Source organism: Ascaphus truei, chromosome 4 (assembly GCF_040206685.1).
Source record: "Ascaphus truei isolate aAscTru1 chromosome 4, aAscTru1.hap1, whole genome shotgun sequence".
NCBI lineage: Eukaryota > Metazoa > Chordata > Amphibia > Anura > Ascaphidae > Ascaphus > Ascaphus truei.
Window position 1 is genome coordinate 46,753,372 of NC_134486.1, and position 26,070 is coordinate 46,779,441.

The window sequence follows — 26,070 nt, forward strand, 5'->3', positions numbered from 1 at the left end:
CAACGCAACTAAGACACTGCGCATGCGCACACTCGTACTGCGCATGTGCAAGCTCCACACTGGCCACTGGGACCTTGGGACCCTTCTGCGCATGTGCAAATTGCCTATGCGCATGTGCAGCAATTAAAGATGGCGGCGCCCTTACCGGCGTCCCGCCGAGGAGCTCCGGCGACCTGGTCGACCGGCAGCAACTTCTCTGCACCGCAACAGAGGTAAAGGGCCAAGAAAGGGACCAGGCTACATCTATTCCATAATTTCAAATGTGATCAATAGCTTTGAAGATGTAGTCGTGCTTGTTTAGCATTCAAATGCACAATAACAAATATACCAGTTGTAATACTTTCTGGTAGGCCGTGAGTGAGGTAATATAATGAAAATGTGACTGTACATGCCCTATTGTTTCTCTGCCTGTGCAGAGGTAGTTAGCAAGCAAATGTAGTGTTGAAAAAAATTCTCATTTTTTTTCTATCTGAAACATGCCATATTTACGAAGTGTATTACTACGGCACTTACCCTACACCTTAGGGTGAAGAAGGAAACAAACAGAAAACCCTCAAGAAAAATAGCACAAGACCAGTGGCGTAGCTAGACATATGCGGGCCCCCGGGCAAATGTTTTTTTAGGACCACCTCATGTCTCTCTCTCTTTCCCCCCCTCGTGTCTCTCTCTCTCTCTCTCTCCTCTCTCCCTCTTTGCGCTCTATCTCCTCACTCTCTCTTTGCTCTCTCTCTCTCTGCTGTCTCTCTCTCCCTCTTTACTCTCTCTCCCGCTCTACTTCTTTGCTCTCTCTACCACTTTGCTCTCTCTCTCCTCTCTCCCTCGTTGCTCTCTATCTTCTCTCTCTCTTTGCTCTCTCACGTTTTTCTTTTCCCTCTTATACTTCATTTTCTCTTTTCCTTCCTGTATTCATACTTTTCATGTCTGTTTTTACCCCTGTGATTTAACCCTTCCCCTCCCCCTCTCCTTTCCCAGCCTGTCTCTAAGGCTGCAGCTCCAGCCCCACGCTGCACTACTTGAGGCCCCGACCCCAAACCTAGGCCCTGCCCACCTACGGAGGCTCTGCCTAGGAAGGAATTTCCCCTCTTTCCTTCCTACTGCATCTTGGGGCCCCGCCCCCTGACCCTTTCCCGGCCACCTGCAGAGGCAGGGATTTCCCTCTGTGCTTTCTTGCTGCATCTCAGGCCCCGCAATGTGCCGCTACAGGGGGGGAGAGGGGGTCACCCAAAAGTGCGAGCCGCCGGGCTTTGCCCGGGCTATAGCTATGCCCCTACACAAGGCACACATTTCTCAATACAGAGACCTGCGCCAATATGCAAACATAACTCCACCCTAACTCCTCCTACTTACTCCATAAATCCCACATCGCAGACATTTAAAAAGGAGCGGAAGAAAGATTACTACCTTGACGCAGCCTGGAACAGGTATTTTTCAGCACGATTGTCCAAAGTCGCTCCCCACAATGCTTTGCATCCATAGCAGCAAGGTATTGTGGGGTATGACTTTGGAAGCTCCCACAGTAAGTGTGTGTTGCCCCCCACTAGCTCAGGACACTATAGCAATAGTCTGAGTAGGCAATAAGATTAATTAGGGGTTTGCGGAACAAATATATTGTAGCATGTGGGTGCATATTGTAAAAAAGGTTGAGAACCCCTGGTCTACAGAATTGAACACCATACTGCTCCACCCTGATCTCAGTCAAAAAATATATTAGATTTGTTTGACATAATCACCCCCCAGTAAACCCATGCTGCCTGGGATCTTGTAGATAGTCAACTCCACTACCTATATTTCAGCAATGTTTCCATTCATCTCCCCACGACTGACGTCAGGCTCACTGGCCTGTAGTTACCTGCCTCTTCCCTACTTCAACTTTTGTGAGGAAGAGGCAGGTGGGACTATGCTTGCTCTTCTCCAGTCATCTGGAACTACACCTGTTAATAGTGACTGGTTAAATACTGTACATTTATTAATGGTGTTGGCTGCAAACCTCTACGCTATTTTAATATCCTTGCATATATTCCATCCGGCCCCATTTACTTGTTCACTTTCATTTTAAAAGTTCCAGAAGGATTTTCTCCTCTGGAAATTGGCTTGTGTCCATATTCCTGTTACCCAACTGTGGGTCCTCCCTTTCACCTTCAGCTGTGAATACTGAACAAAAGCAATTATTAAGGTGGCCTGCTATACATTTGTCTCCCTCAACAAGACTGTCTTCTTCTGTCTTTAGTATTCCTGCTTTAGGTTTTCTCATTTCACTTAAATACCATCCCACCAGAACAGCGGCACAAACCTCATCCTAATCAGGTTGTCTTAAATCCCTTAAGGGTCACAATATCACCAATCACCTTTAACCATATATGAGCGCAGATCACTCTTTTGTATCACTTAAATACTATACCTAAAAAAAAGGTTTTGTCCCCTTTCTTTATTGACTCGGCTATTTTCCAGTCTGATTGGGCCTTTGCACATCTGATTATGTGTAGTCTCCTTCTATCTAGCCTTACATAGTTCTCTATCCTCATTCCTCTGAAGGAATATTATAAATTACATTACAGGCAGTCCTCGGTTATCGGACACAATGCGTTACTCAAAATGGCGTTGGATAGCGAAACGTTGTAAAGCGAAACACGTTTTCCCATAGGAACACTGTTTAAATGAAAGGTTCTGTTTCTGAAGGCATTTTTAATGCTAAAATACACAAAATATTTTACGCAGACAATAAGATATGCAGCACACACATAAATGATATAGTGCATATATATTATATACACATAAATAACTTTGCAAAGCGTCATAAGAGCGCTGGATAAGCCGTTTTGGCGTTGTAAAAATGAACATAGGTATGCATTGCACAGCGTTGGATAAGCCATTCGTTGTAAAGCGAAGCGTTGTAAAAAGAGGACTGCCTGTACTTCACCAATCACAGTAGGGACTGATTGAGCAACGCTAATTTCAATGCAGCAACATACTTTTGCCACCTCTTTCAGATATTAGTGAACCAGAATATATATCCCATGTATAACAATTACATTACATATAATACATTAAATATAATCAAATACAATATAATCAAATACATTTATTTTTGCTCTACTAACAATTTAGTGGACATGGAGATAGAAAACATAAGAAAAATCAAGAAAGCCAAAAATATATGTATTAAACATTTCATGGGAGAAGCAAATGTGTTGTAGAAGATAAGAATATTTGCAGAACATATGCTTTAAAATCAAGCTCCTGATTTGCATGTGGGTGTTTGGTATGTTTAATGAATACAGTATATCCCAATTTTAAGTTGTTAGTTTGAGAAAAATGAGTTCTGTAGTAATAGAAGTATAAAGAAAAAAATGTGAGAAAAATTCTATTTAACTGCAAAACATACTGTATAAGAAAGAAATCTGACAAATATGCAAAATTAGGCATAATTAATATCAAAATAACAAAATAACAGGTAATTATTGATTCAATTAAAAATGGAAAGAAGTACAGTACAGTGCAATGTTGTTCTAGTACATGGTAAGACAAATCTACAAAAGTAGAAAATCTATATTCACTGTAGCAAAAAAGTGTGAGATCACTTCTATGTTATAAAAGCACTAATAACACAAAGTATAATACACGACACTGGTTATGAAGAGTCAAGAGTATTGTGAATTAAAAGTGCAGTCACCAGAATAAAAAGCAAAATACATGGACTAATATGTTCTTTAATTAATTACATTGGTTACTAATACCTGGAGACCGAAGTAGTAATAATACTAAGTATTGGATAATGTATTATTCAAGACCAACTCATTTTGTTTTGCAACATTAATTCATTTACTAATTAAAAAAAAGATTATTAAAAATTATACTTTAATATTATAACTGAGAAATAATATAGAAACGTGCTAGTTTATTTGAAAATAAAACTGTTACCGTAGAAAAAGTATTGGACGTGCGTCGAATAAATGAGTCGAGGTTCCAAAATACATAGGTTTTGTTTTAAGTTTCTTTATTAAGCATGAACAAATAAGGCAGCATGGTTTGCCAAAAAAAAATGTAGTTGGACCACATCAACAGACCGTTTCTTTGTAGAATTTGTGGACGGCGCAGTAATCTTGATTTTCCCTCTTCAACAAGATGAAGTTGTTGGCAAAATAAAGAACATTTCAAGAGTATAAATCGATCGAGTTGCTGCCTTGCAATCTGTTTAAATTAGTTCACATATCTTGCAATTTTGCTTTTGTCAGTTTTTTACTTTCATAATGGTGTAACCAAAATAGTATAACCCAAATACAACTCCTTTCCCACCAAACTAAAAAGGAGGGTGGGGAGTGGGAGGGGGTGACACACTCCAATTACTATCTATCCTCGATTTCCTCTCACTTTCACTTCTCTCACAGGTCTTTCTCCATCATCACCCAGTTAAATGAAGTGTTATAATAATTTCAGTTTCTTCCAGGTACCCCTCAGTGGCGCCATATAGACCCACTCAGAATATTTGAAGGGTGCAATGACTTCTTTAAATAACACTGGTAAAAGGCTGTTTAAGTATGGTTTCCATTTTGGTATGAATGTCTCCCCATTCTATGAGCGATATCAAAAGTCACATCACATTTCTCTGTGTTGATATTAGAGAAGATAAAAGATTCCAATTGGTTAATGTTTGGCAAAAGCGGTTTAGCCAATTCACCAGTATTAACTTAAACTGCCAAAACTATCATCCCAGCCAATAGTGGTAATTGATCCACGTGTGTCTTCCAGTCTGTAACAGGGTACCTTCCCCGTTGAAGTAGTTTTGCAGGAAAACTAGTAAAAAGAGGAAAAAGAGTAGAGATAATATCAAGTCAGGGGAGTCTGATGTAGGGAGGGTACGCAGGTGACAATTCTGGAGACTTATTTCTCAATCACAAGGGTGAAGAGTTAAAAGGATTCTATGCTAGCAGGGAGCTGGCTTGGTTATAAGCTCAGAGGGCAATGGGGTAAGCAACGAGTTGAAAGCTATGCAGCCCGCATACAAAAAAATCAACATATAAATCAATTGCACTTATAAGTAAATATATATAGAAATGGTATTGATTCCACATCCTCAATAAGTAAAAAGGAAAACACTGAAATGGCAAACTGAAACATAGGTGAACTTTCAAATATTTAACTAAAAACAGCAGCTCTGAGCATTATGGAAATGGAACAAGCATAGTCAACGTGTCCCTAAGTAGACTGACTAAATAGCTAAAATCAGTGTGGAACCCGTTACTTTATTTACCCCATCAAACCATTGTTATGGTCATCAAAACAATATTACAGTACAAAGAGTTTCAGTTATGTTGACAACTGGAAATTCTTAATTGGCAATTGGAAGTAATTAGAAGTTAAATGATACGACACTGGTGTACAGCACATAACATGACAGGGGAATTCCAGTTCAGTTTTCTGGTTCTCAGATTTCTATGGATCACAAGATTCACATCATCAGTTTCAGTGGGTAAAAGTGGAGTCATTAAATGCTGTTTTTTCTTAAGTTTGACCTATTTTTTCTTGATTTCAGTAGAACAAAGTTACATAGTTACATACACTGGCGACACACTTTATTCGAGCTCGGCTAGTCCCACGAATTCGGGTATACCCGGGTGTATTGAGGTTTGTGACTGTTTTCTGCCCGAGTGCATTGAGGTATTTTCCAGGCAGGGATTGAAGCATTTTATTCCTGCTGGCTGCAATACTGCACAGTATATATATATATACTGCATTACAATTCATGAATTTATGCCATCTGGTAGACACGCGAAGCATTGCAGCCTATTAAATCCTAATCATTATCATTTAACAGATCAGCCGCCCGTCAGCCAGGCATGAACCCAGGCTGGGAAGGCAAACGCAACGGGGCTTGTCAGAGGTGAGGAGCGGCGCATTCCAGGTATCTGCCAGGTACATACTGGGTATTTGCTCGAATAAAGTGTGTCGGTGCAGTAGTAGATGAGGTTGAAAAAAGACGTAGGTCCATCAAGTTCAACCTATGCTAAATTTAGACAACAGATACTTTATCCTATATCTATACTTACTTATTGATCCAGAGGAAGGCAAACAAAAAAACCACATTAAGGGGAAAAATTAATTCCTTCCTGATTCCAAGAATTGGCAATCGGATTAATCCCTGGATCAACATCCTTCCCATGTATACTTATTTGGTATATCCCTGTATACCTTTCCCAGATGTCCAACTTTTCTTGAACAAATCTATTGTATCTGCCATCACAGTCTCCATGGGTAAGGAATTATACATTTTAACTGCCCTTACTGTAAAGAACCCTTTCCTTTGTTGCTGCTGAAATTTCCTTTCCTCCAACCTTAACGGATGCCCCCGAGTCCTTTGTACTGCCTGTGGGATGAATAGTTCTTTTGAAAGCTCCTTTTATTGTGCCTGAATATATTTGTATATAGTTATCATATCCCCTCTTAGACGCCTCTTTTCTAATGTAAATAAATCTAATTTAGCTAGCATAAGTTAGAATGTCCATCCCCTTTATTAATTTGGTGGCTCTTCTCTGCACTCTCTCTAGATCCATAATGTCTTTTCTTAGGATTGGTGCCCAAAATTGTGCTCCATATTCAATTGTGTGGTCTTACTAATGCCTTGTAAAGGGGCATAATTATGTTTACTTCCCTTCCATCCATTGCCCGTTTGATGCAAGATAAGATCTTGTTTGCCTTTGCAGCTACTGCATGACATTGGGCACTATTGCTAAGCCTGCTGTCTACAAGCACTCCTAAATCCTTCTCCATCAAGGATTCCCCCAATATATCTCCATTTAATTTGTAAGTCGCCTTTTTATTCTTGCATCCCAAATGCATAACCTTACATTTATCTGTATTAAACCTCATCTGCCATTTACCTGCCCACATTTCCAGTCTCTCCAAGTCCTTCTGAAGAGAAATTACATCCTGCTCTGATTCTATTACCTTACACAATTTAGTATCATCAGCAAAGATGGAGACTTTGCTCTCGATCCAACCTCAAGGTCATTAATAAACAAGTTAAAAAGCAGGGGTCCCAGTACCGATCCCTGAGGCACTCCGCTCACGACTTTAGCCCAACCTGAAAAAGTTCCATTTATGACAACCCTCTGTTGTCTGTCCTTTAACCAGTTTTCAATCCAGGTGCATATATTAATACTGAGTCCAATTTTCTTTATTTTGTACACCAACCTCCTGTGTGAAACCGTATCAAAAGTCTTTGCAAAATCTAAGTAGACCACATCAACTGCATTACCCTGGTCTAAATTCCTACTTACCTCCTCAAAGAAACAAATAAGGTTAGTTTGGCAAGATCTATCCTTCATAAATCCATGCTGACTATTACTAATAATTTTGATTTCCATTAGGTATACCTGAATATTATCCCGTATTAAACCTTCAAATAGTTTCCCTACTATTGAAGTCAGGCTTACAGGTCTGTAATTTCCCGGTTGTGATCTAGCTCCCTTTTTAAATATAGCCACCACATCTGCTTTACGCCAATCTTGTGGTACTGAGCCTGTGGAAATGGAGTCCTTGAATATTAAATATAATGGTTTTGCTATTACTGAGCTTAACTCCTTGAGAACTTTTGGATGTATGCCATCGGGGCCAGGTGCCTTATTTACTTTAATTTTTTCAAGTCGCTTATGAACTTCTTCCTCAGTTAACCAATTGTTCATTAATATGGAGGTTGTGGCTTCCTCCTGCGGCACTACTATTGGACTTGATTCTTCCCTGGTAAACACAGAGGCAAAGAATTTGTTTAATACCTCAGCTTTTTCCTTATCTCCAATAATCTGCCTACCCATCTCACACTGAAAGGGTCCTATATTTTCTTTTCTCGTTTTTTTGTTATTAAGGTACTTAAAGAACTTTTTAGGGTTGACCTTACTTTCTATTGCAATCTTTTTTCCATTATCCATTTTTGCTAATTTGATTGCCCTTTTGCAATTTTTGTTACATTCCTTATAATTCTGATATGATACCTCTGTCCCTTCTGACTTAAAGAATCTAAACGCCTTCCTCTTCTTGTCCATTTCCTCCCCTACCTGTTTATTTAGCCACATTGGTTTTGACTTATTTCTTTTATACTTATTACCCAAGGGTATACACTGATAAGTGTGCTTTTCTAACAATGTTTTAAAGACTGCCCATTTAGCTTCTACATTTTTCCCTGCAAAAACATCATCCCATTGTATTACTACTAGATTAGACCTCAGTTTCTTAAAATCTGCCTTTCTAAAGTTTAAAGTCTTTGTTGAACCCAAGTAATCTGTTTTTTGATCATTTATTTCAAATGAGACCATGTTATGATCACTGTTACCCAAATGTTCCAGGACTTGAATATTTGTTATTACTTCTACATTGTTTGATATGACCAAATCCAGAACTGCCCCTCTCCTGGTTGGTTCCTAAATAATTTGGGTCATATAATTGTCTTTAAGTACCCCCAAAAACCTGTTTCCTTTTGTTGTAAGAATAGAGAGCGTTGATAGCGCACAGCCAGGGAATCCTGTGAAAATCATTCAGGAAAAGGAAACAGCCAGGCCACTCCAAAAATGAAAAAATAATTTTGGATTTATTGCATGCTGAATATTACACACAAAGAACGGACAGGTAAACGCACCTACGCGTTTCGTACTTAATGTACTTTATCAAGGTGACCACAGTGTATTAACGCTGCTAATTTATACTTACCCAAACTGCTTCCAAACCAATAGCGTGCCGCGTCACCTACCCGCATCTCGCAGAGTAAAGGCGGCTAATCCAGTCTCCTGTATCAGCGAAAACTCGCGAGAATGGTGCGCGCGCACCTATAGAGTGGGCAGTATGGGCAGAGGATAAACGGACATAATAGTACTTCACGCTTCAGTCCACCGAGTGACGTCATTGCCGTGCACCATATAGAATGGTCGCGCCAATGTGATGTCATATTCAGTAGATTGACAAAATCTCGAAGAGTATTTTTTATACAACAAAAACTTTATTAAACAGACAATGTAGAATAAACGAATAAAATACAAATAACTAGTTACTATATTAGCAGCAACCCTATGTAACTGTAAAATGGAAAAAATAGAGGTAGTATACATTAGGAGATCTATCTGTATAGTAATGATTGATAGAGCATATAAGAATAATAATGTATGCAACACTAAATAGAACATATTTAAGTGAGCATGTCATACTGTATCTAAATCAATGTATAATGTCGTGATAATCACAAACATTATATTGTCTAACATACCACAATATTTCTGGAGTATACATACATAATGTTATTTCATAAGATGTACCCACACAGTTAATGTACATAGGGAAAATTAAAACACCTTGTTTATCAGAGGAGAGAACAGTATATGATATGAAGATCATATAAAAAGTATTTATAGTATTCATAACATCATTAAACACTTAATATATTATAAAGTTCATATAATATAAAACTTTGACATCAATACTGTTCATAACAGAGAAACACTTCAATGTAGCAGATTTTTTCCTTCTGTGTACACATATATTACATGTTCAAATTCATCTCGTATAGCATGTTCATAACTATGTAGTCATGAGCACCGAGTGGGAAATCTAGTGTGTTTCAAATATATATTAACATATGTATAAGATATAATAATAATTAATTATTAACATATTAAATAGTGATATAGACAATTTTTATTAATAATGGTCTAATAACTACAAAGAATATATATGTGAAACTATTTATATTTAAGAATATCAAGAAAAATTATATAAAAAGTGATACACTGATATACTAAAAAAATATAACTAAAAAATTATAAATTTATAAAAAGTGACTTAAATCCCAATCGGTGTTCATGCCCAAAGGAGTTCTTGTTCTTAAAATAAAAATCCAAAAGGATTCCCGTCTATCTAGCTGTTTCATCCTGTCTCCTCCCCTTGTGGGCATGGGAACATGCTCTATGCCCTGAAATGTGAATGAGCCAGCACCGCCGGACGGGCAACTAGAAAAATGTTTTGCGACTGGATGATTCTGATCTCCATTATTAATAAGTCGTAGATGTTCAAGAATTCTAATTTTTAAACATCTAGTTGTCCGTCCTACGTACTGTAGGCCACATCCACATCTCAGTAAGTAAACGACATAAGAGGAATTACAATTTATAAATGATTTTATAATATAATTCTTTCTTGTATTAGAAGAAGTGAAAGTTTTACTTTTATTCATTTTAGAACAAGCTTTGCAATGAGAACATGGATATGTTCCGTGGGGTATTGTAGATCTATCCTCTCTTACAGGTTCAAAGAGACTAGGGGACAAGAAATTGGACAAGGTTTTAGCACGTTTGAAAACAACATTGGGACCTTTTGCTATATAGGGTTTTAAGATGGGATCCAGGGACAGAACGTCCCAATGCTTTTTTAGAATATTTTTTATTGCTCCAGCTTGTTTACTAAAAGGGGTAATAAAGGAAGGACTTGTATTGGTTCTTAACTGTTTTGGTTTTGTAATCAACAATTTATATAGCAACAGGTCCCAATGTTGTTTTCAAACGTGCTAAAACCTTGTCCAATTTCTTGTCCCCTAGTCTCTTTGAACCTGTAAGAGAGGATAGATCTACAATACCCCACGGAACATATCCATGTTCTCATTGCAAAGCTTGTTCTAAAATGAATAAAAGTAAAACTTTCACTTCTTCTAATACAAGAAAGAATTATATTATAAAATCATTTATAAATTGTAATTCCTCTTATGTCGTTTACTTACTGAGATGTGGATGTGGCCTACAGTACGTAGGACGGACAACTAGATGTTTAAAAATTAGAATTCTTGAACATCTACGACTTATTAATAATGGAGACCAGAATCATCCAGTCGCAAAACATTTTTCTAGTTGCCCGTCCGGCGGTGCTGGCTCATTCACATTTCAGGGCATAGAGCATGTTCCCATGCCCACAAGGGGAGGAGACAGGATGAAACAGCTAGATAGACGGGAATCCTTTTGGATTTTTACTTTAAGAACAAGAACTCCTTTGGGCATGAACACCGATTGGGATTTAAGTCACTTTTTATAAATTTATAATTTTTTAGTTATATTTTTTTAGTATATCAGTGTATCACTTTTTATATAATTTTTCTTGATATTCTTAAATATAAATAGTTTCACATATATATTCTTTGTAGATATTAGACCATTATTAATAAAAATTGTCTATATCACTATTTAATATGTTAATAATTAATTATTATTATATCTTATACATATGTTAATATATATTTGAAACACACTAGATTTCCCACTCGGTGCTCATGACTACATAGTTATGAACATGCTATACGAGATTAATTTGAACATGTAATATATGTGTACACAGAAGGAAAAAATCTGCTACATTGAAGTGTTTCTCTGTTATGAACAGTATTGATGTCAAAGTTTTATATTATATGAACTTTATTATATATTAAGTGTTTAATGATGTTATGAATACTATAAATACTTTTTATATGATCTTCATATCATATACTGTTCTCTCCTCTGATAAACAAGGTGTTTTAATTTTCCCTATGTACATTAACTGTGTGGGTACATCTTATGAAATAACATTATGTATGTATACTCCAGAAATATTGTGGTATGTTAGACAATATAATGTTTGTGATTATCATGACATTATACATTGATTTAGATAGAGTATGACATGCTCACTTAAATATGTTCTATTTAGTGTTGCATACATTATTATTCTTATATGCTCTATCAATCATTACTATACAGATAGATCTCCTAATGTATACTACCTCTATTTTTTCCATTTTACAGTTACATAGGGTTGCTGTTAATATAGTAACTAGTTATTTGTATTTTATTCGTTTATTCTACATTGTCTGTTTAATAAAGTTTTTGTTGTATAAAAAATACTCTTCGAGATTTTGTCAATCTACTGAATATGACATCACATTGGCGCGACCATTCTATATGGTGCACGGCAATGACGTCACTCGGTGGACTGAAGCGTGAAGTACTATTATGTCCGTTTATCCTCTGCCCATACTGCCCACTCTATAGGTGCGCGCGCACCATTCTCGCGAGTTTTCGCTGATACAGGCGACTGGATTAGCCGCCTTTACTCTGCGAGACGCGGGAAGGTGACGCGGCACGCTATTGCTTTGGAAGCAGTTTGGGTAAGTATAAATTAGCAGCATTAATACACCTTGATAAAGTACATTAAGTACGAAACGCGTAGGTGCGTTTACCTGTCCGTTCTTTGTGTGTAATTTTCAGCATGCAATAAATCCAAAATTATTTTTTTATTTTTGGAGTGGCCTTGCTGTTTCCTTTTCCTGAATGATTTTCACAGGATTCCCTGGCAGTGCGCTATCAACGCTCTCTATTCTTGTGGATCTTCAACAGATGGACTGCACGCCACCAACGACACGAGTGCCCCCTTGGTAGTACAGGTAAAGAGCCGCAGTGCCTTTTATTTATTCCTGCTTACCATTGTCACTGACCACTCACTTCTTATACACTGGTTGGGTTTGATTTACTGTAATCTAGTGAGAGTCTGGCTGATTCCACGTCTGGAAAATAGCTGAAGCGCTCAAATGCAGGTATATCTCAAAATGATAATAAGCCAGACCACTGTACCAGGGTACTAACAATTGATATAGTACCTATTGTGTCATATAATGGGTACTATCCTCCTGAAGACAGGTGGTGTGTGGGGCAACCCACTCACCATCAGTCTCATTGGCAGGTTCCCCTGAAAAATATGCAAATACTCACATCCTGGTAGGGCAGGCAGGCTGTGCAGCTACTCAATGCAATACAGGGAAAAGGGAGACCAAAAAGCGCACCAGCACAAACGGAGCAGGAAGAAACCAGGACAAAAAAATGATTAAAAGAGCACTTTAATGTGGCAAAAGACCCATCCAATGCATTTCGAACGTCGCAGCATTCTTTTTCAAGGATGAAAAAGAACGCTGCGACGTTCGAAATGCATTGGATGGGTCTTTTGCCACATTAAAGTGCCCTTTTAATCATTTTTTTGTCCTGGTTTCTTCCTGCTCCGTTTGTGCTGGTGCGCTTTTTGGTCTCCCTTTTCCCTGATTCCACGTCTGTCCCACCAGTTGTTAATCAACTCTATTGGGGGCACTCTATCGTATTACGGATTAACCCATTGTGGATTTAAATAATACCGGATATCCAACACAGGACTGGTTGCAATTGGGAGCATCACATCCACCTTGTTTCTATGTGATCCTTTTGTTGTAACGCTAACCTCATTGCCCAAGTCTATGTCTGGATAATTAAAATCCCTCATTATGCAAACATGACCCAGTTTTGATGCCTTCTCCATTTGCAAAATTATTTTAGCTTCCTCAATCTCACAGATATTTGGTGGTTTATAGCATATTCCCACAAACATATTCTTTATACTTTTACCTCCACTGCTAATTTCTATCCACAAAGTCTCTACATTTTCATCATTCCCTTCATAGACATCATCCCTTATAATAGGTTTCAGATATGGTTTAACATATAAACATACTCCACCTCCCCTTCTATTTGTTCGATCCTTCCGAAAAAGAGAATAACCCTCTAAATTAACTGTCCAGTCATGAGTTTCATCCCACCATGTTTCAGTAATGCCTATGATATCATAATGCTCCCTTGCAGCTATTAATTCAAGCTCCCCCATTTTATCTGTCAGGCTTCTTGCATTAGCAAGCATGCATTTAAGTTTTTTTCAGCCTGTACTATTATCTTATCTGCTCCTTCCTTTCTGCTCCCACTTGGTTTAGTCTTTAGAAGTTTTCTAGTATTATCTGTATTTACTATGGGTGTCTCACTGCTTATCAAACTTGCACTTGCCCTCATTCTACCTCCATACCACCTTGTATCCTCATCTATTCCATTTAGTTCCTTATCTGTTTCATTCCCCTCCCCCCTCCATCCTAGTTTAAAATCTCCTCCAACCTTTTTAGCATTCTCTTCCCTAGCACAGAAGATGCCTCTTCATTGAGGTGCAATCCGTCCCTAGAATATAGATGGCACCTCTCAGAAAAGGAGTCGCAGTGCTCTAAAAACCCAAAACCCTCCTTCCTGCACCACTTTCTTAGCCATGCATTAACCTCCCTGATCTCTGACTGTCTCCCTGCGGTAGCGCATGGCACTGGTAGTATTTCAGAAAATACTACCTTGGAGGTCCTTGCCTTAAGCTTTTGGCCTTGATCCCTGTAATCATTTTTTAGGACCCTCCATCTTTCTCTAACTTTGTCATTGGTGCCAACGTGTACCAAGACCGCCGGGTCAATCCCAGCCCCCCCCCCAACAATCTGTCTACCCGATCCGCAACATAAATGATTTTTTTCACAAACTTAAACTTAAATTGAACTACACATTTTACTTTGTATATTTTATGCCATTTTTTTAAACATTTGATATATAGCATAGGTTGTGTGACAGAGTCACTGACTCAGTAGGCTGTGACAGTGAATGGAAGATGCTGCAGCCAGATCACTGGGTGTTAATCTCCTCAGACAGAGAAAGCACAGCTGAAGACTGATTAAACAGGGGCTGAACTCATGAATGAAACAAGTGCTTTAAAAAACAGGAAGTTGCTCACACAAGGAGAGCTTGTTTTTCCACAGGAAGGTGGAGAGAACTCTCCCGGCTAGGAAGCCGTTGCTGTTGCTCTGGTCCCCCAGTCCTGCGAGGAGCTAGGCTGCTGGGACCAGCTGGGACCCCAACCCAGGATAAAGATCAAGATCGCTGCGAGGCTGGACATAGCCTGCTCCCCGGAACCGTGTTCCTGTTTGCTGTTTGGAGATGCAACAGATAAGACTTTATTATTACACTTATTGGTTATACTTTGTGTTGCATATGTTTTGGGCATGACCAGATTAGCTGGCTGTCTTGTTAGTAAGGGCTCAAGAAGTGAGTTAGTGTCCCTAACGGGACTAGGCTTTAATTTTCAAGAAAGTAGTTTCTTAAAGGGACCGTGCACCCGTAATTATTTTGGTTGTGGCTAATAAACCACTAGTGTTTAAAGTTTCCCACCGTGTCTAGCGTCTTACTGACCCCGCCGCGAGGCCGTCTTGCCACAGTTGACACATTTAAAATTGTAATACCAAAGGATTTGAAAGCTGAGAGAAGACTGTCAGCCCAGGGTCCTAAAACACAGCAAACCTACCTTTGAAAGGACTGTACTATTTGCGTTACCTGTGAAGGGTAAGGTCTACCCCATTGAACATATGCTACACTTTATATGTTTGACTGGGAAACAGCTTAGCTGGCAAGTGATTGTACTTAGTGATGTTATTTTGTTTAGTTAGCCTCCTCAGTTGAGTAGGTTTTAATTTGTTACTTAAAAGGACAGTGTACCCTCAAGTGTTGTTTATTTTAAGTCTGTGGAAAAAATGAACCACAGTGAATTACACTCCTGCTGCAAACTGTGTCTATTTCTCACTGACTACGGTCATCCTGCCACAAGTGGTGTTTGAAGTGGGATTTACCGCAGTGAACCCAGTAACAGCATACAGCAGAAGACATTTTTAAGAGCCTTGCTGCAAGTAGGAAACTAATCGTAGAGCAGCTTAAAGCAGTGCAGCCTAGCGGGAGGAAAACCATTTGTTAGCAGCACTGATTGGGACCATTACAGAGGTGCAATAAGAGGATATTGCTATTATGAAGGATGTGGTGCAGCGCCTGTCCCAAATAGTCACAGTCACGGCAAGTAATGCAGAACCACAACCAATTGGGGCAAGTCAGTGCCTACAGAAGACGACACTGAATTATGGTGTTAAGGTATATACTGTAGGTACTTCTTGGCCTTTGAGAAGACTGTTGCCAGGGAAAGTTGCCCCCCCCCCTCAGTGAGCTGGCATTGTAGCACCCTGCCTACTTGGTGAAGCCCACAAAACCTATTAAGATTTAAAATAAGAGGCTGCAGTAGAAACAAAGCTGAGATTCTGGTGGGAACAGGTGTGACTTCAGCAGTTACCAGTGTAACTTCAGTGTAACCCGCGTACAGATTTGTATAATCCAATCCCCGGATTCAGGCTTTTTAAGAATCCTCCAACGGATTGCTGAATCCGTGGATTTAATTCTACAAATCTGTCCACGGGTTGTATCCAATGACCGTTTTTGATGAATCTATGCGGATTAAAACCAACCAAATTCTCTCGGTTCTTACCCCGCAAACCGGATTTCGGGGGGAAAATGCGAGAAAATCTGGGAAACGGATTCGGGCGGATTCGCCCATCTCTATCCCTGACTTTACAAAACATACAAAATAGCCAGTGTCTCAGCTGAGAGAAGGCCGGTTACCCTGCCACAAAAGCTAAACATATACAATCATTAAAACTCACCCTGGTAACTGATGCTATTCTAAAACAAAATCGCACCTGTATACAGATGTAGCATCATTTATTTCGGCAGGAGTTTTAGCGTTGGTTGCAATATTCTGCAGTAATGATAGGTGGCGCTAGTGTGCTATTGAGTCTTCAAAGTAAAAGCAATGTAACCCATCCCTTATTCCCGTTCATTTCATATCATATGATATCCCATTAATTTAAATGTAACCCACCACTTATTCCCCTAAAAACTCAAATGACTACGAACAATTTTTCAAATATGAAATTTGTTTATTAGATTACAGTAAATTCAAGTTTATAGATAATGCACAAAGACTTACAATAATACATTTTTCTTTGATATTCTTTCAAATGTACAAGCTTCTTCAACCAGCATCATCTTCTGGCTGGCTCCTGTACACTTTCACCTAGAATATTATATATTAATAATCGAGAAGAAATAGATGCATGAATTACATTGTGTGGTACGAGTACTACCGATAAACATGTAGGCAAATGCGTGTTTCTATTGTACCTGGTTGAAACGCATACAGGTATGTGTGTCATTGAATTTTTGCGCATGTGAACTGTACAGTATATAAGAACTGTATGGAACGCATGCGGCATACCAGTATTGACAAAAACAATAGATGCATGAATTACATAACATTACCTGACATTATCGCTGGATGTGTTTCCTGCACAAACACGGAGTTGATGCTCAACAGCCTGCCAAACAAGGATGAAAACAAGAATTAAACAATGACTAAAATATCACTTTTTAAAATAATACAATCTTGTTCAACCGACATCATCTTCTTGCTGTCTCTTTTACATGTTCAAATGTTAAATCATTGTGAGAATGTTATTTAGAGAAGAAAACACTGTAGATGCATGAATTACAGTAAGTAAATTACCTGACAGTATCGCTGGATGTGCTTCCTAGACAAAAACCTCATAAGGCCGCCAAACCTACAAAACAAGAATTAAAGAATGAGTACAATAAAGTACTTACTTAAAAACATTTATTCTAAAACTGTATTTATTCGATTAAAACCCTTTTTTTTAAACTATATTTATTCAATCCATAAATTCTTCTTCTTCACTCAGAAGACTCCAGCCCACAGTCCTCTGATGTCGTAAAAGTGCATTGATTGTGTCTTCGACGGTCTTGAATTGTGCAGCAGTGAGTTTAAACGGCTTCTTCAATTCAACTAGAATGGCTTTCTTCAAATTGATGGGAATTGCCTTCTTACCCCTGGAGTCGTCACAGTTGACTTGTTTGGACCACTCGGGATATTGCTCAAAACTAACATGGTGGCTGAAGATTAGCAGGGCATATCAATTCGGCTCTCCTCTGCATTTGATAAGATATCTTGACAGAGTTTCTATTGGTATAACATAAAGGTGGATGTCACTTACTGCATTCCCAGCAATCCCACAATCATCTCAGGTCTCTGCCTCTGTGGTGCCGACGACATTAAATGATGCTACATCTGTAAATATGTTACATTATTGGCATTGCTTTCAGTTATAGTGGGGGCTCTGAATGAAAGGTGATCGTCATTCTTGCTTGTTCCACCCCAATGCTAAAATAGTTAAAAGTACTAGTAATACTAGTAAATGAGGCAGCATTTGAGAGCTATGGCAGAAATAAAGGCTGTAAAACCTCCCGAGATTCAATGTAAAACCCACCCAGATTACAATGTTTCAAATAATTGCTAGTATGAGCTTTCAAAAATGGTTATAACATGCTTTTCAAACGTAAAAAAAAGCATCTATTTAATTACCTGGTTTTAAGCTAAGAAACACAATACTGCCCTCGTGCCAAAATAACACTTTAGGACCTCTCTTTTATTGAAACCTTTTTTGAGAAGTCTATTACTGCATATCTTTTTATTTATATAATGGAAAGCACACAGCAAGTTTTGTACATACAGTTTCAGAGGAACAATGACAATATCATTTTAATCATAGTAGTAAGTTATACGAGGCAGAGCGAGATGAAGTTACTAGCCCAAGGTCACAAAATACTGGCACTGGGTCTTAATATTATACAGTAAGTGGCAAAGCACTAATGCCCATATTTACTATTTATTTATTTATAAAATATTTTACCAGGAAGTAATACATTGAGAGTTACCTCTCGTTTTCAAGTATGTCCTGGGCACAGAGTAAAACAAATAATACATGGTTACAAATTCAGTTACATAAATGAACAGGGTATACATTATATACAAGACATTGCGTGCACAGTTAAAGAAAATATAAATTATGGGCGTATGAAACAGTTACAGACCAGATTAAAGTGTGAGACAGCCTTAGATTTGAAAGAACTTAAACTGGTGGTGGATGTGAGAGTCTCTGGTAGGTTGTTCCAGTTTTGGGGTGCACGGTAGGAGAAGGAGGAACGTCCGGATACTTTGTTGAGCCTTGGGACCATGAAGACTACCAGAGAAACTTCAACACAAAGTCAATAGGGAAGAGAAGCTATTCTCTTCCCTATTGACTTTGTGTGGAAGTTTCTCTGGTATGTCATTAGGGGGTGGTCCTGGACCTTCTTACCACGCCTCTCTGTACAATTATAATTTTACTATTGAATAAATTGATTTTAATATACTCCACCAATTCCATTGGGTCTATCCGAGTGCATTCATGAGGGAGCCTTTTGTTTGTTTCTTTGTTGTGTATCTTGTGGCACAAGTTTGCTAAGTAAATATGGCCCAAAAAAGGGAAAACAGATTTGATTGGTTTGAACAAAGTGTAATTCCCACTGGGCCACTCCCTACTTCCTGATGCAGTAACGAGGGAAGCAAGCATGATCTTTCTACAGAAGAGGATGCCACAGCAATGCCTAGATTTTGTCTTTTCAGAAAAAAATGTGGTCTATGATGTTAAATACCATGGAAAACAGACTTTTCTTCTGTAACCTTAATCCACTAACTACAGATCTCTAGCAATTAATGCACTAATGAACTGATTATTAGGTCTAAATAAAAAAGTTAAATCTGTATAAGGAAATGAAGAGCAATAGAGTGTAAAACATTAACAAACGTAATATAAATGAGCACGTCATACCACCGAATAGCCCACAAGTATCATACCACAAAAAAAAGTATAGAAATAATCCACTGGCTCATATGAATCAGATTTTGAAAATTTAGCGAAAATCTCCAATTCAAAATGAAGAAACATACATGTAGTGGTAATCCTAATTCTTGGGCTAACATACCATTATGAGATAGTACCAAGCTCCTACATCACCACATACAAATAAAGTAAAATGTGTAACAGGGTTTACTTTTTCATAAAATGTACACATTGTAATGAGGGAGATGTCAATGGCTATGTCACGTTAACGTCTTTAACCTATTCAGTTATGCTAACAACGCAGCAACCATGGGGCTAATTTTCAGTTTAAAAGATACCTATTTTTGTATGTCTCCTGTGAGGTCCCCGGGGTTAACCTGGTCTTTGCAATCATAGGCTAATAAAACAATGAAAAACAATATGTTTATATTAGTGACTGGTGAGCGTGTCCAGATATATCAGAGATCTGACCTGGCACGACATTGTATCCTCAAAGGCTGTCGTAGGAAGACCCCCCTGGCTAGGAGAAGAGGCGACAGAAAGGGCACACAATTTCCTTACAGTTTAAAAAAAAAATGTATGATAATTAAAATCTGATGTACTTCACAAAGAAAAGAAATATAGATTTGTGGGCGGGCAAACAACACTAAATATGACAGGCTGTCGGTGTTGCATGTCAGATATTTGTTTCCCCCTCAAATATTAAAATTAGCCGTATCAAGGCAGATGTCCAGATGTGCATTAAAATCAGATAAATGCAATGGTGAAGTTAGCATTATTCTAGGGGTTACAAGGAGACAGTTATAGGGTATCTTATACTCTCAGATTCATTTGAGTGTAAAATAATTCTCTCTCCAAACCTTACTGTTAAATGTCACAAAAGATTGAGTGGGAGATAAGACAAATCTACAAAAAATGTGGCTTGTCCTGGTCACGCAGAAACATTTTGAGCATGGAGAAGGAGTGGCTCAGTGAGTAAAGACACTGACTGGCACTGAGTTTGAAGCAGGGGAACGTTTTTCAAATTCCGGTGTCAGCTCCTTGCGACCTTGGGCAAGTCACTTTATCTCCCTGTGCCTCAGGACCCAAAAAACATAGTTTGTAAGCTCCACAGGGCAGGGAACTGTGCCTGCAAAATGTCTCTGTAAAGCGCTACGTAAAACTAGCAGCGCTATACAAGAACATGCTATTATTATTATTAGTATCTAAACTAGAAATCAACATACAGTAGGAGTGTTATAACACAGAAATTGTTATATTTCCAACTTTAAGACATCTTTGGAGGGAACTAATATTGTTCATTAGTAACATAGACTTTCTGTTTTATCATTTCATTTGATGAAATGGTCTGCATTTATATATTGGATGTCCGTAACATTCCTTGTCTGTAAAAAAGCACTGTTACCTCTTTTTGTATATTACATCTAAGATTTAATAAGTAATGTCTTTGAGTTCTAATTGTACCTAGTACCTTTTTGAAGAGACGAACCGCATTTTTGGACACATTTTGCTTTGCTTTTGTTTTTGTGTTAATGACATTGTATTTCTAGCAAACAGGAGACCAGGAACTACTGAGTGTAAGACATTAAATTATTTGTGGTGGTGGTGGCATAATTAAGGAGTAGTGTGATGGTTTTTGGAGAATTAATACTATTTTTCAGTTCCCTGCGAGGAGCTAAATGAGTCAGCTGGAAACTTGATGTTTTAACCCCTTACACACACACGTCCACACACATCCACACATACACACGTGTGGCGTTCATGACAGGCCACATTAAGTTTAACACTACTTTAAAACTGGTAGAATACTTCCTGGACTGATCCTTAATTCAGACTTTCTTGGTGCCAGAATGATTTGATCAAATGTCAAGGAATCAAATAGTTATTTGATACATACACTTATTTTTTAGCAACAGTAATTTTCCCAGGCCTTCTAATGAAACAATGAACGTAAATGACACATAGATGTCAGTAATGTGACTGGTCTAGACCAGTGGTTTCCAACCGTTTCCTAAAATAACCCTAATAATAATATATAAGGAACAGACAAACAATGTTTATTGTATTTGTAAACAATGTTAAATCTCACCTTTGCTAATTCATTAGTTATTCCTAAAATTTGAGATGGCTGAGAGTGTCTAAGGAGCATGCTGAAAGATTTGTCTAAACAGCTACTACTGTATATTTATCACGCTACCAGTTTACAGGAAAGCTTTCTCCTAGATTCAATGATACAGTAGGTCATGCCTTTGCCTAGCAGCTAAAGGGTTTAGGAGCCAACTGTAGCAAATAAATGAAAGTGCTTATGGACCTTCTGCCAGAGGAAGGTTTTATTTTTGCATCTGCAGCCTCCTATTTCTAGCAATTAGAGGATGAACGACCAACCAGTTCCTATTCTAACAATGAAAGTTTCCATATACCATCACATTCCAATTTCCTTGCCTATCTATTATAAAGGAATGCAGGGCCGACTTGATGGCAGTTCCATCTGCTTCACTGCACCAAGCCCCGCTCTTACAGATGCCCCACACTCTCCCCTACAACAATAAAAATGATTACTAGGGGAGAGAGCATGGCCTCAGTCTCTTACTTTGTCCCATTATCATGGCACTTCGATGTCAAGTGACAACGTGATGTCACATGGCGTCACAACAACACATGGCGTCACGTTGCCATGACAATGTGACAGCGTGACGTCATGATGCTGAGGAGGAGATGCTGCACCAGCCAAGGTAAGAGGTCCCGCAAAAGCCCCACGCACGAGCTTGCGAAATTCCCAGCCAGCCCTGGGATAATGGGCATGCTCAAACCTTTAAAATAGATTAACGAGTCAGTCTGCCTCATCTACAGCAACCAAATGGTAAATATACCCTATTTATAATAAAGCTCAACCCCGTTATAGCGCGATCCGCTATAACGCGGATCCGCATATAACGCGGTGTGAGCGTGGACCCCGAAGTGTACCCCAAATATTAAAAAAAAATATATACATATTTTTTTTTTAACAAACTTTACACACACACACACACACACACACACACACACACACACACACACACACACACACACACACACACACACACACACACACACACTACTTCTGGTGGTGCTTGGGCTGCTGGGGAACGTGCGGGGGCTGCCGGCGCCTCACTCCTGCCTCTTCCCTCTATGCCTGGGGATCATGGTGGGGCTGCTGAGGTAAGTGCTGGGGCTGCTGGGGGATGGTGGTGGGAGAGGTGCTGGGGGATGATGGTGGGAGAGGTGCTGGGGGATGGTGGTGGGAGAAGTGCTGGGGGATCATGGTGGGAGAAGTGCTGGGGGATCGTGGTGGGAGAGGTGCTGGGGGATCATGGTGGGAGAGGTGCTGGGGGATGGTGGTGGGAGAGGTGCTGGGGGATGGTGGTGGGAGAGGTGCTGGGGGATGGTGTGGGAGAGGTGCTGGGGGATCATGGTGGGAGAGGTGCTGGGGGATGGTGGTGGGAGTGGTGGTGGGAGATGGTGTGGGAGAGGTGCTGGGGGATCATGGTGGGAGAAGTGCTGGGGGATCGTGGTGGGAGAGGTGCTGGGGGATCATGGTGGGAGAGGTGCTGGGGGATCGTGGTGGGAGATGTGCTGGGGGATAGTGGTGGGAGAGGTGCTGGGGGATCGTGGTGGGAGAGGTGCTGGGGGATCGTGGTGGGAGAAGTGCTGGGGGATTGTGGTGGGACTGCTGGGGGAAGTGCTGGTTAGGGGAAGTGCTGGGGCTTCTGGGGTAATGTGCTGGGGCTGCCGGCGCCTCACTCCTGCCTCCTCCCTTGTTCCGATTGGGCGCACGATGACCATTTTAAATTTTTTTAGCGTGACTGATCGGGTGGCCCCCGAGGACCGCGTTATAACGGGGTTCAGCTGTAGTCATGATTCAAGGTCCACTGTGCTCCAGTAAGTAATGGAAGGTTAATGGGCCAGCATACTCCTATTATTACCAGTACAGTAAATAAATTACATGTCTAGCCCTGTGCTTTCACTAGAAATGAAATTACAGTATTAATAGGCCAACCAATGCCTATCTATGTGACATTTTTTCTATTGGTTAGCCTATAGTACTTAAAAAATACCAGCACTGGAAGGATTAAATTACATGATAACCATCTCCCTGAAAGTACACTACCAATGCTTAATTAGTCTATTACTACTCATTAACGGAAAAGTACGTGGCAAATCCCATGTTCTGAGTCAAGCAATAAGAACTGTAATACATTTCAGTATCTACTTTTTCAAGCTGTAGCCAAAAAATTGATTAGTGACTAACCCACTATTGCTAGCAACACAGAATGGGTGAGTTAAATAATTTCTACCAGCAGAAAAATAAATATGTATCAGTCATAGAGAACCAGAGTAAGTGAAATTGTTGGCTTGACAATCTTTAACCAATACTGATGAATTGGGTAGGTAGTTTACTGCAACCCGTAGTAGTTAAAGAGTTTATTAGTCAAACACTGTCACAAAAGATGATGACATTCACAGTCAGCAGAAGTTAAAACATTAGCTAGGCTAACATTACTACTAGCAGTGAAGTAGATGTTAAGTTTATTTTATTTAAGTTATTACGTGTTATTAAGTTTATTACTACCAGAAAACATTTAATTATAAATTAAGTGACAAACTTCAACAGAACCCACTAGCGAAAGCCATTTTTATTTGTGAATATATAACATCAGATTAATTTTGTTATGCCCGTGAAGATACCGTGGATAAAGACTGCAATGAGCCAATTATTGATATGCCAGAGAAAGAGACTTCTTGTCAAAGCTGTATATGTGAAAAGAATAACAAGTCTCCAAGTGCATTAAAGGTTAAAGTGTGCTTAAGTAATTAAATCATCACATCGCACACAATTATTATTCATCCTATTATTCTGTCTCATCATAGAATACAATTCTAAGGTTTAGTTGATCTATGTAGTGACATACAGTATACTGTATGCATGAAGTATCCTTCCCTAAAAAGGCTACTGTACTTAGTACTGTACTGGAGTAGTTAGAGATTTACACAGATATTAAGGGGGCTATTCAATAAATTTAAAACCAGAGACAGAACATGAAACACAGACAGAGCTCAGTGCACATCCAATGACACCTATACACGGTACAGTGCCAACATATATATATATAGATATCTCTTGAATAAAATGGTCTTTTAGTTTAACTCTTTGGCTAATGTGTTGTAAGCCCTTGAGCCCCTACACGGCAGACCACATCTCAAGGGTACCTAACACTAATATAAATTCGTAATAACCTGTACATTACCAGGAAGAATGATTTATAATAAATCTCTCAAAATTAGTTGCATAGTTCTAAGTATGATTGAAGCTCTTATTAACCTGTACATTACCAGGAAAAGCACTCTGTATTAGATTTGTCGCAATCAAACTGTAAGCAAGTTCCCCTGAGAGTGGGAAATGCAATGGAGTGAGCTTTTAACCATTTAAATGTGGGAGGGGGTGAGCTTCAAACTAGGGAGGAGGAGCCACCCTCCAAATCAGCCATGACCAGCTGAACAAGAATTGTAAAACATACAGGACACCTACAAGCTCATATTGACCCCCCCCCCTGCCTGATGTAATCAATCACATGAAAAAAAAACGTTTATTAAACGGTATATAGTTTCATTAACTTGTTTTGCTCAATGTATGATCCAGATAAAAAGGTGTAAATTGCCTGGTCTCCCGTGATAGGCTATATACCGTATAGAATCTCTACGGTATATAGGCTGCGATTATACAGAAATCCGTGCGCCGTGCCGCACCAAAACAAATTCTATGCATACATTGGAAACGCTTACACCAACCGCGACTGTCGCGCCGCTTGCTACTGCAATACGGGCGACTGTTGAAGCGTTTTCAAAATTTGTTTCCTGCTTGTGACTGCCGCGTCCAATCAAAAAACAGATTTCACCAAGTGCCGTTGGGTGGATGGACCATGTTCCACCTGGGCAGTTCCCCCCCATCCGAAGAAATTGTAGTGACAGGGATGTTTTTGTATCTCAGGCAAATAAGATAAGAGAGAGGTTTGTGGAGAAAAAATAAAATAAAAAAACTGTGGATGAGGCTATAGTTAAGGCAAATCAAGTAAATGGAGAGGATTTATTAAAGATCAAATCCCAAAAAACTGAAAGAGATGACAAATTTGACTTTGCCTTCATTACGGGATATAACAGGGAAGCTAAGAATATTAAAAATGTAATTTCTAAACATTGGGATATCCTTAAAAAGGACCCTATTTTGGGCAAAAGTATTCCTAACAAACCTAACATCATTTTTAGAAAGGCTAGAAATCAAAAAAAAAAAACACACTAGCACCAAGTGCATTAAAAAGAAAAAATATCAATATGACCAGTTGGCTTCAACATTAAAAAGGATTCTTTGGGTGTAAAACCTGTAGAGCGTGTCACTTTAAATCCAGTAATACTGAAGAATTCTGCTCAAATGTTACTGGGGATAAATTCCAAGTTAACTCCTGTATAACATGTAGATCAAATTATGTTGTGTATTTGTTAGAGTGCCCCTGCAAATTGCAGTATGTGGGGAAGACAGTGAGACACGTAAGAACAAGGATATTGGAACATTTGAGCAGTATCAAGAGACAACTTGTCACGCATAGTGT

General features: G+C 39.0%; 1 protein-coding gene across 6 annotated transcripts in view; it reads right to left on the reverse strand.

The window, feature by feature from the left end:
* Positions 1 to 26,070, reverse strand: part of HHAT (hedgehog acyltransferase) — a 640,323-nt gene that overhangs the window by 79,708 nt on the left and 534,545 nt on the right. Inside the window, exons 12-13 of one of the 6 annotated variants that reach the window (XM_075595712.1) lie at positions 17,257 to 17,311; positions 17,019 to 17,068 (exon numbers count right to left, since the gene is read on the reverse strand). The exons of the other annotated variants lie outside the window; for them this stretch is intronic. Of the exons in view, the coding sequence (XP_075451827.1) occupies positions 17,295 to 17,311 (17 nt within the window). The 3' untranslated portion in view covers positions 17,019 to 17,068; positions 17,257 to 17,294. Of the gene's footprint in view, positions 1 to 17,018; positions 17,069 to 17,256; positions 17,312 to 26,070 lie in introns of those variants that run through there. 6 annotated transcript variants of the gene reach the window in all.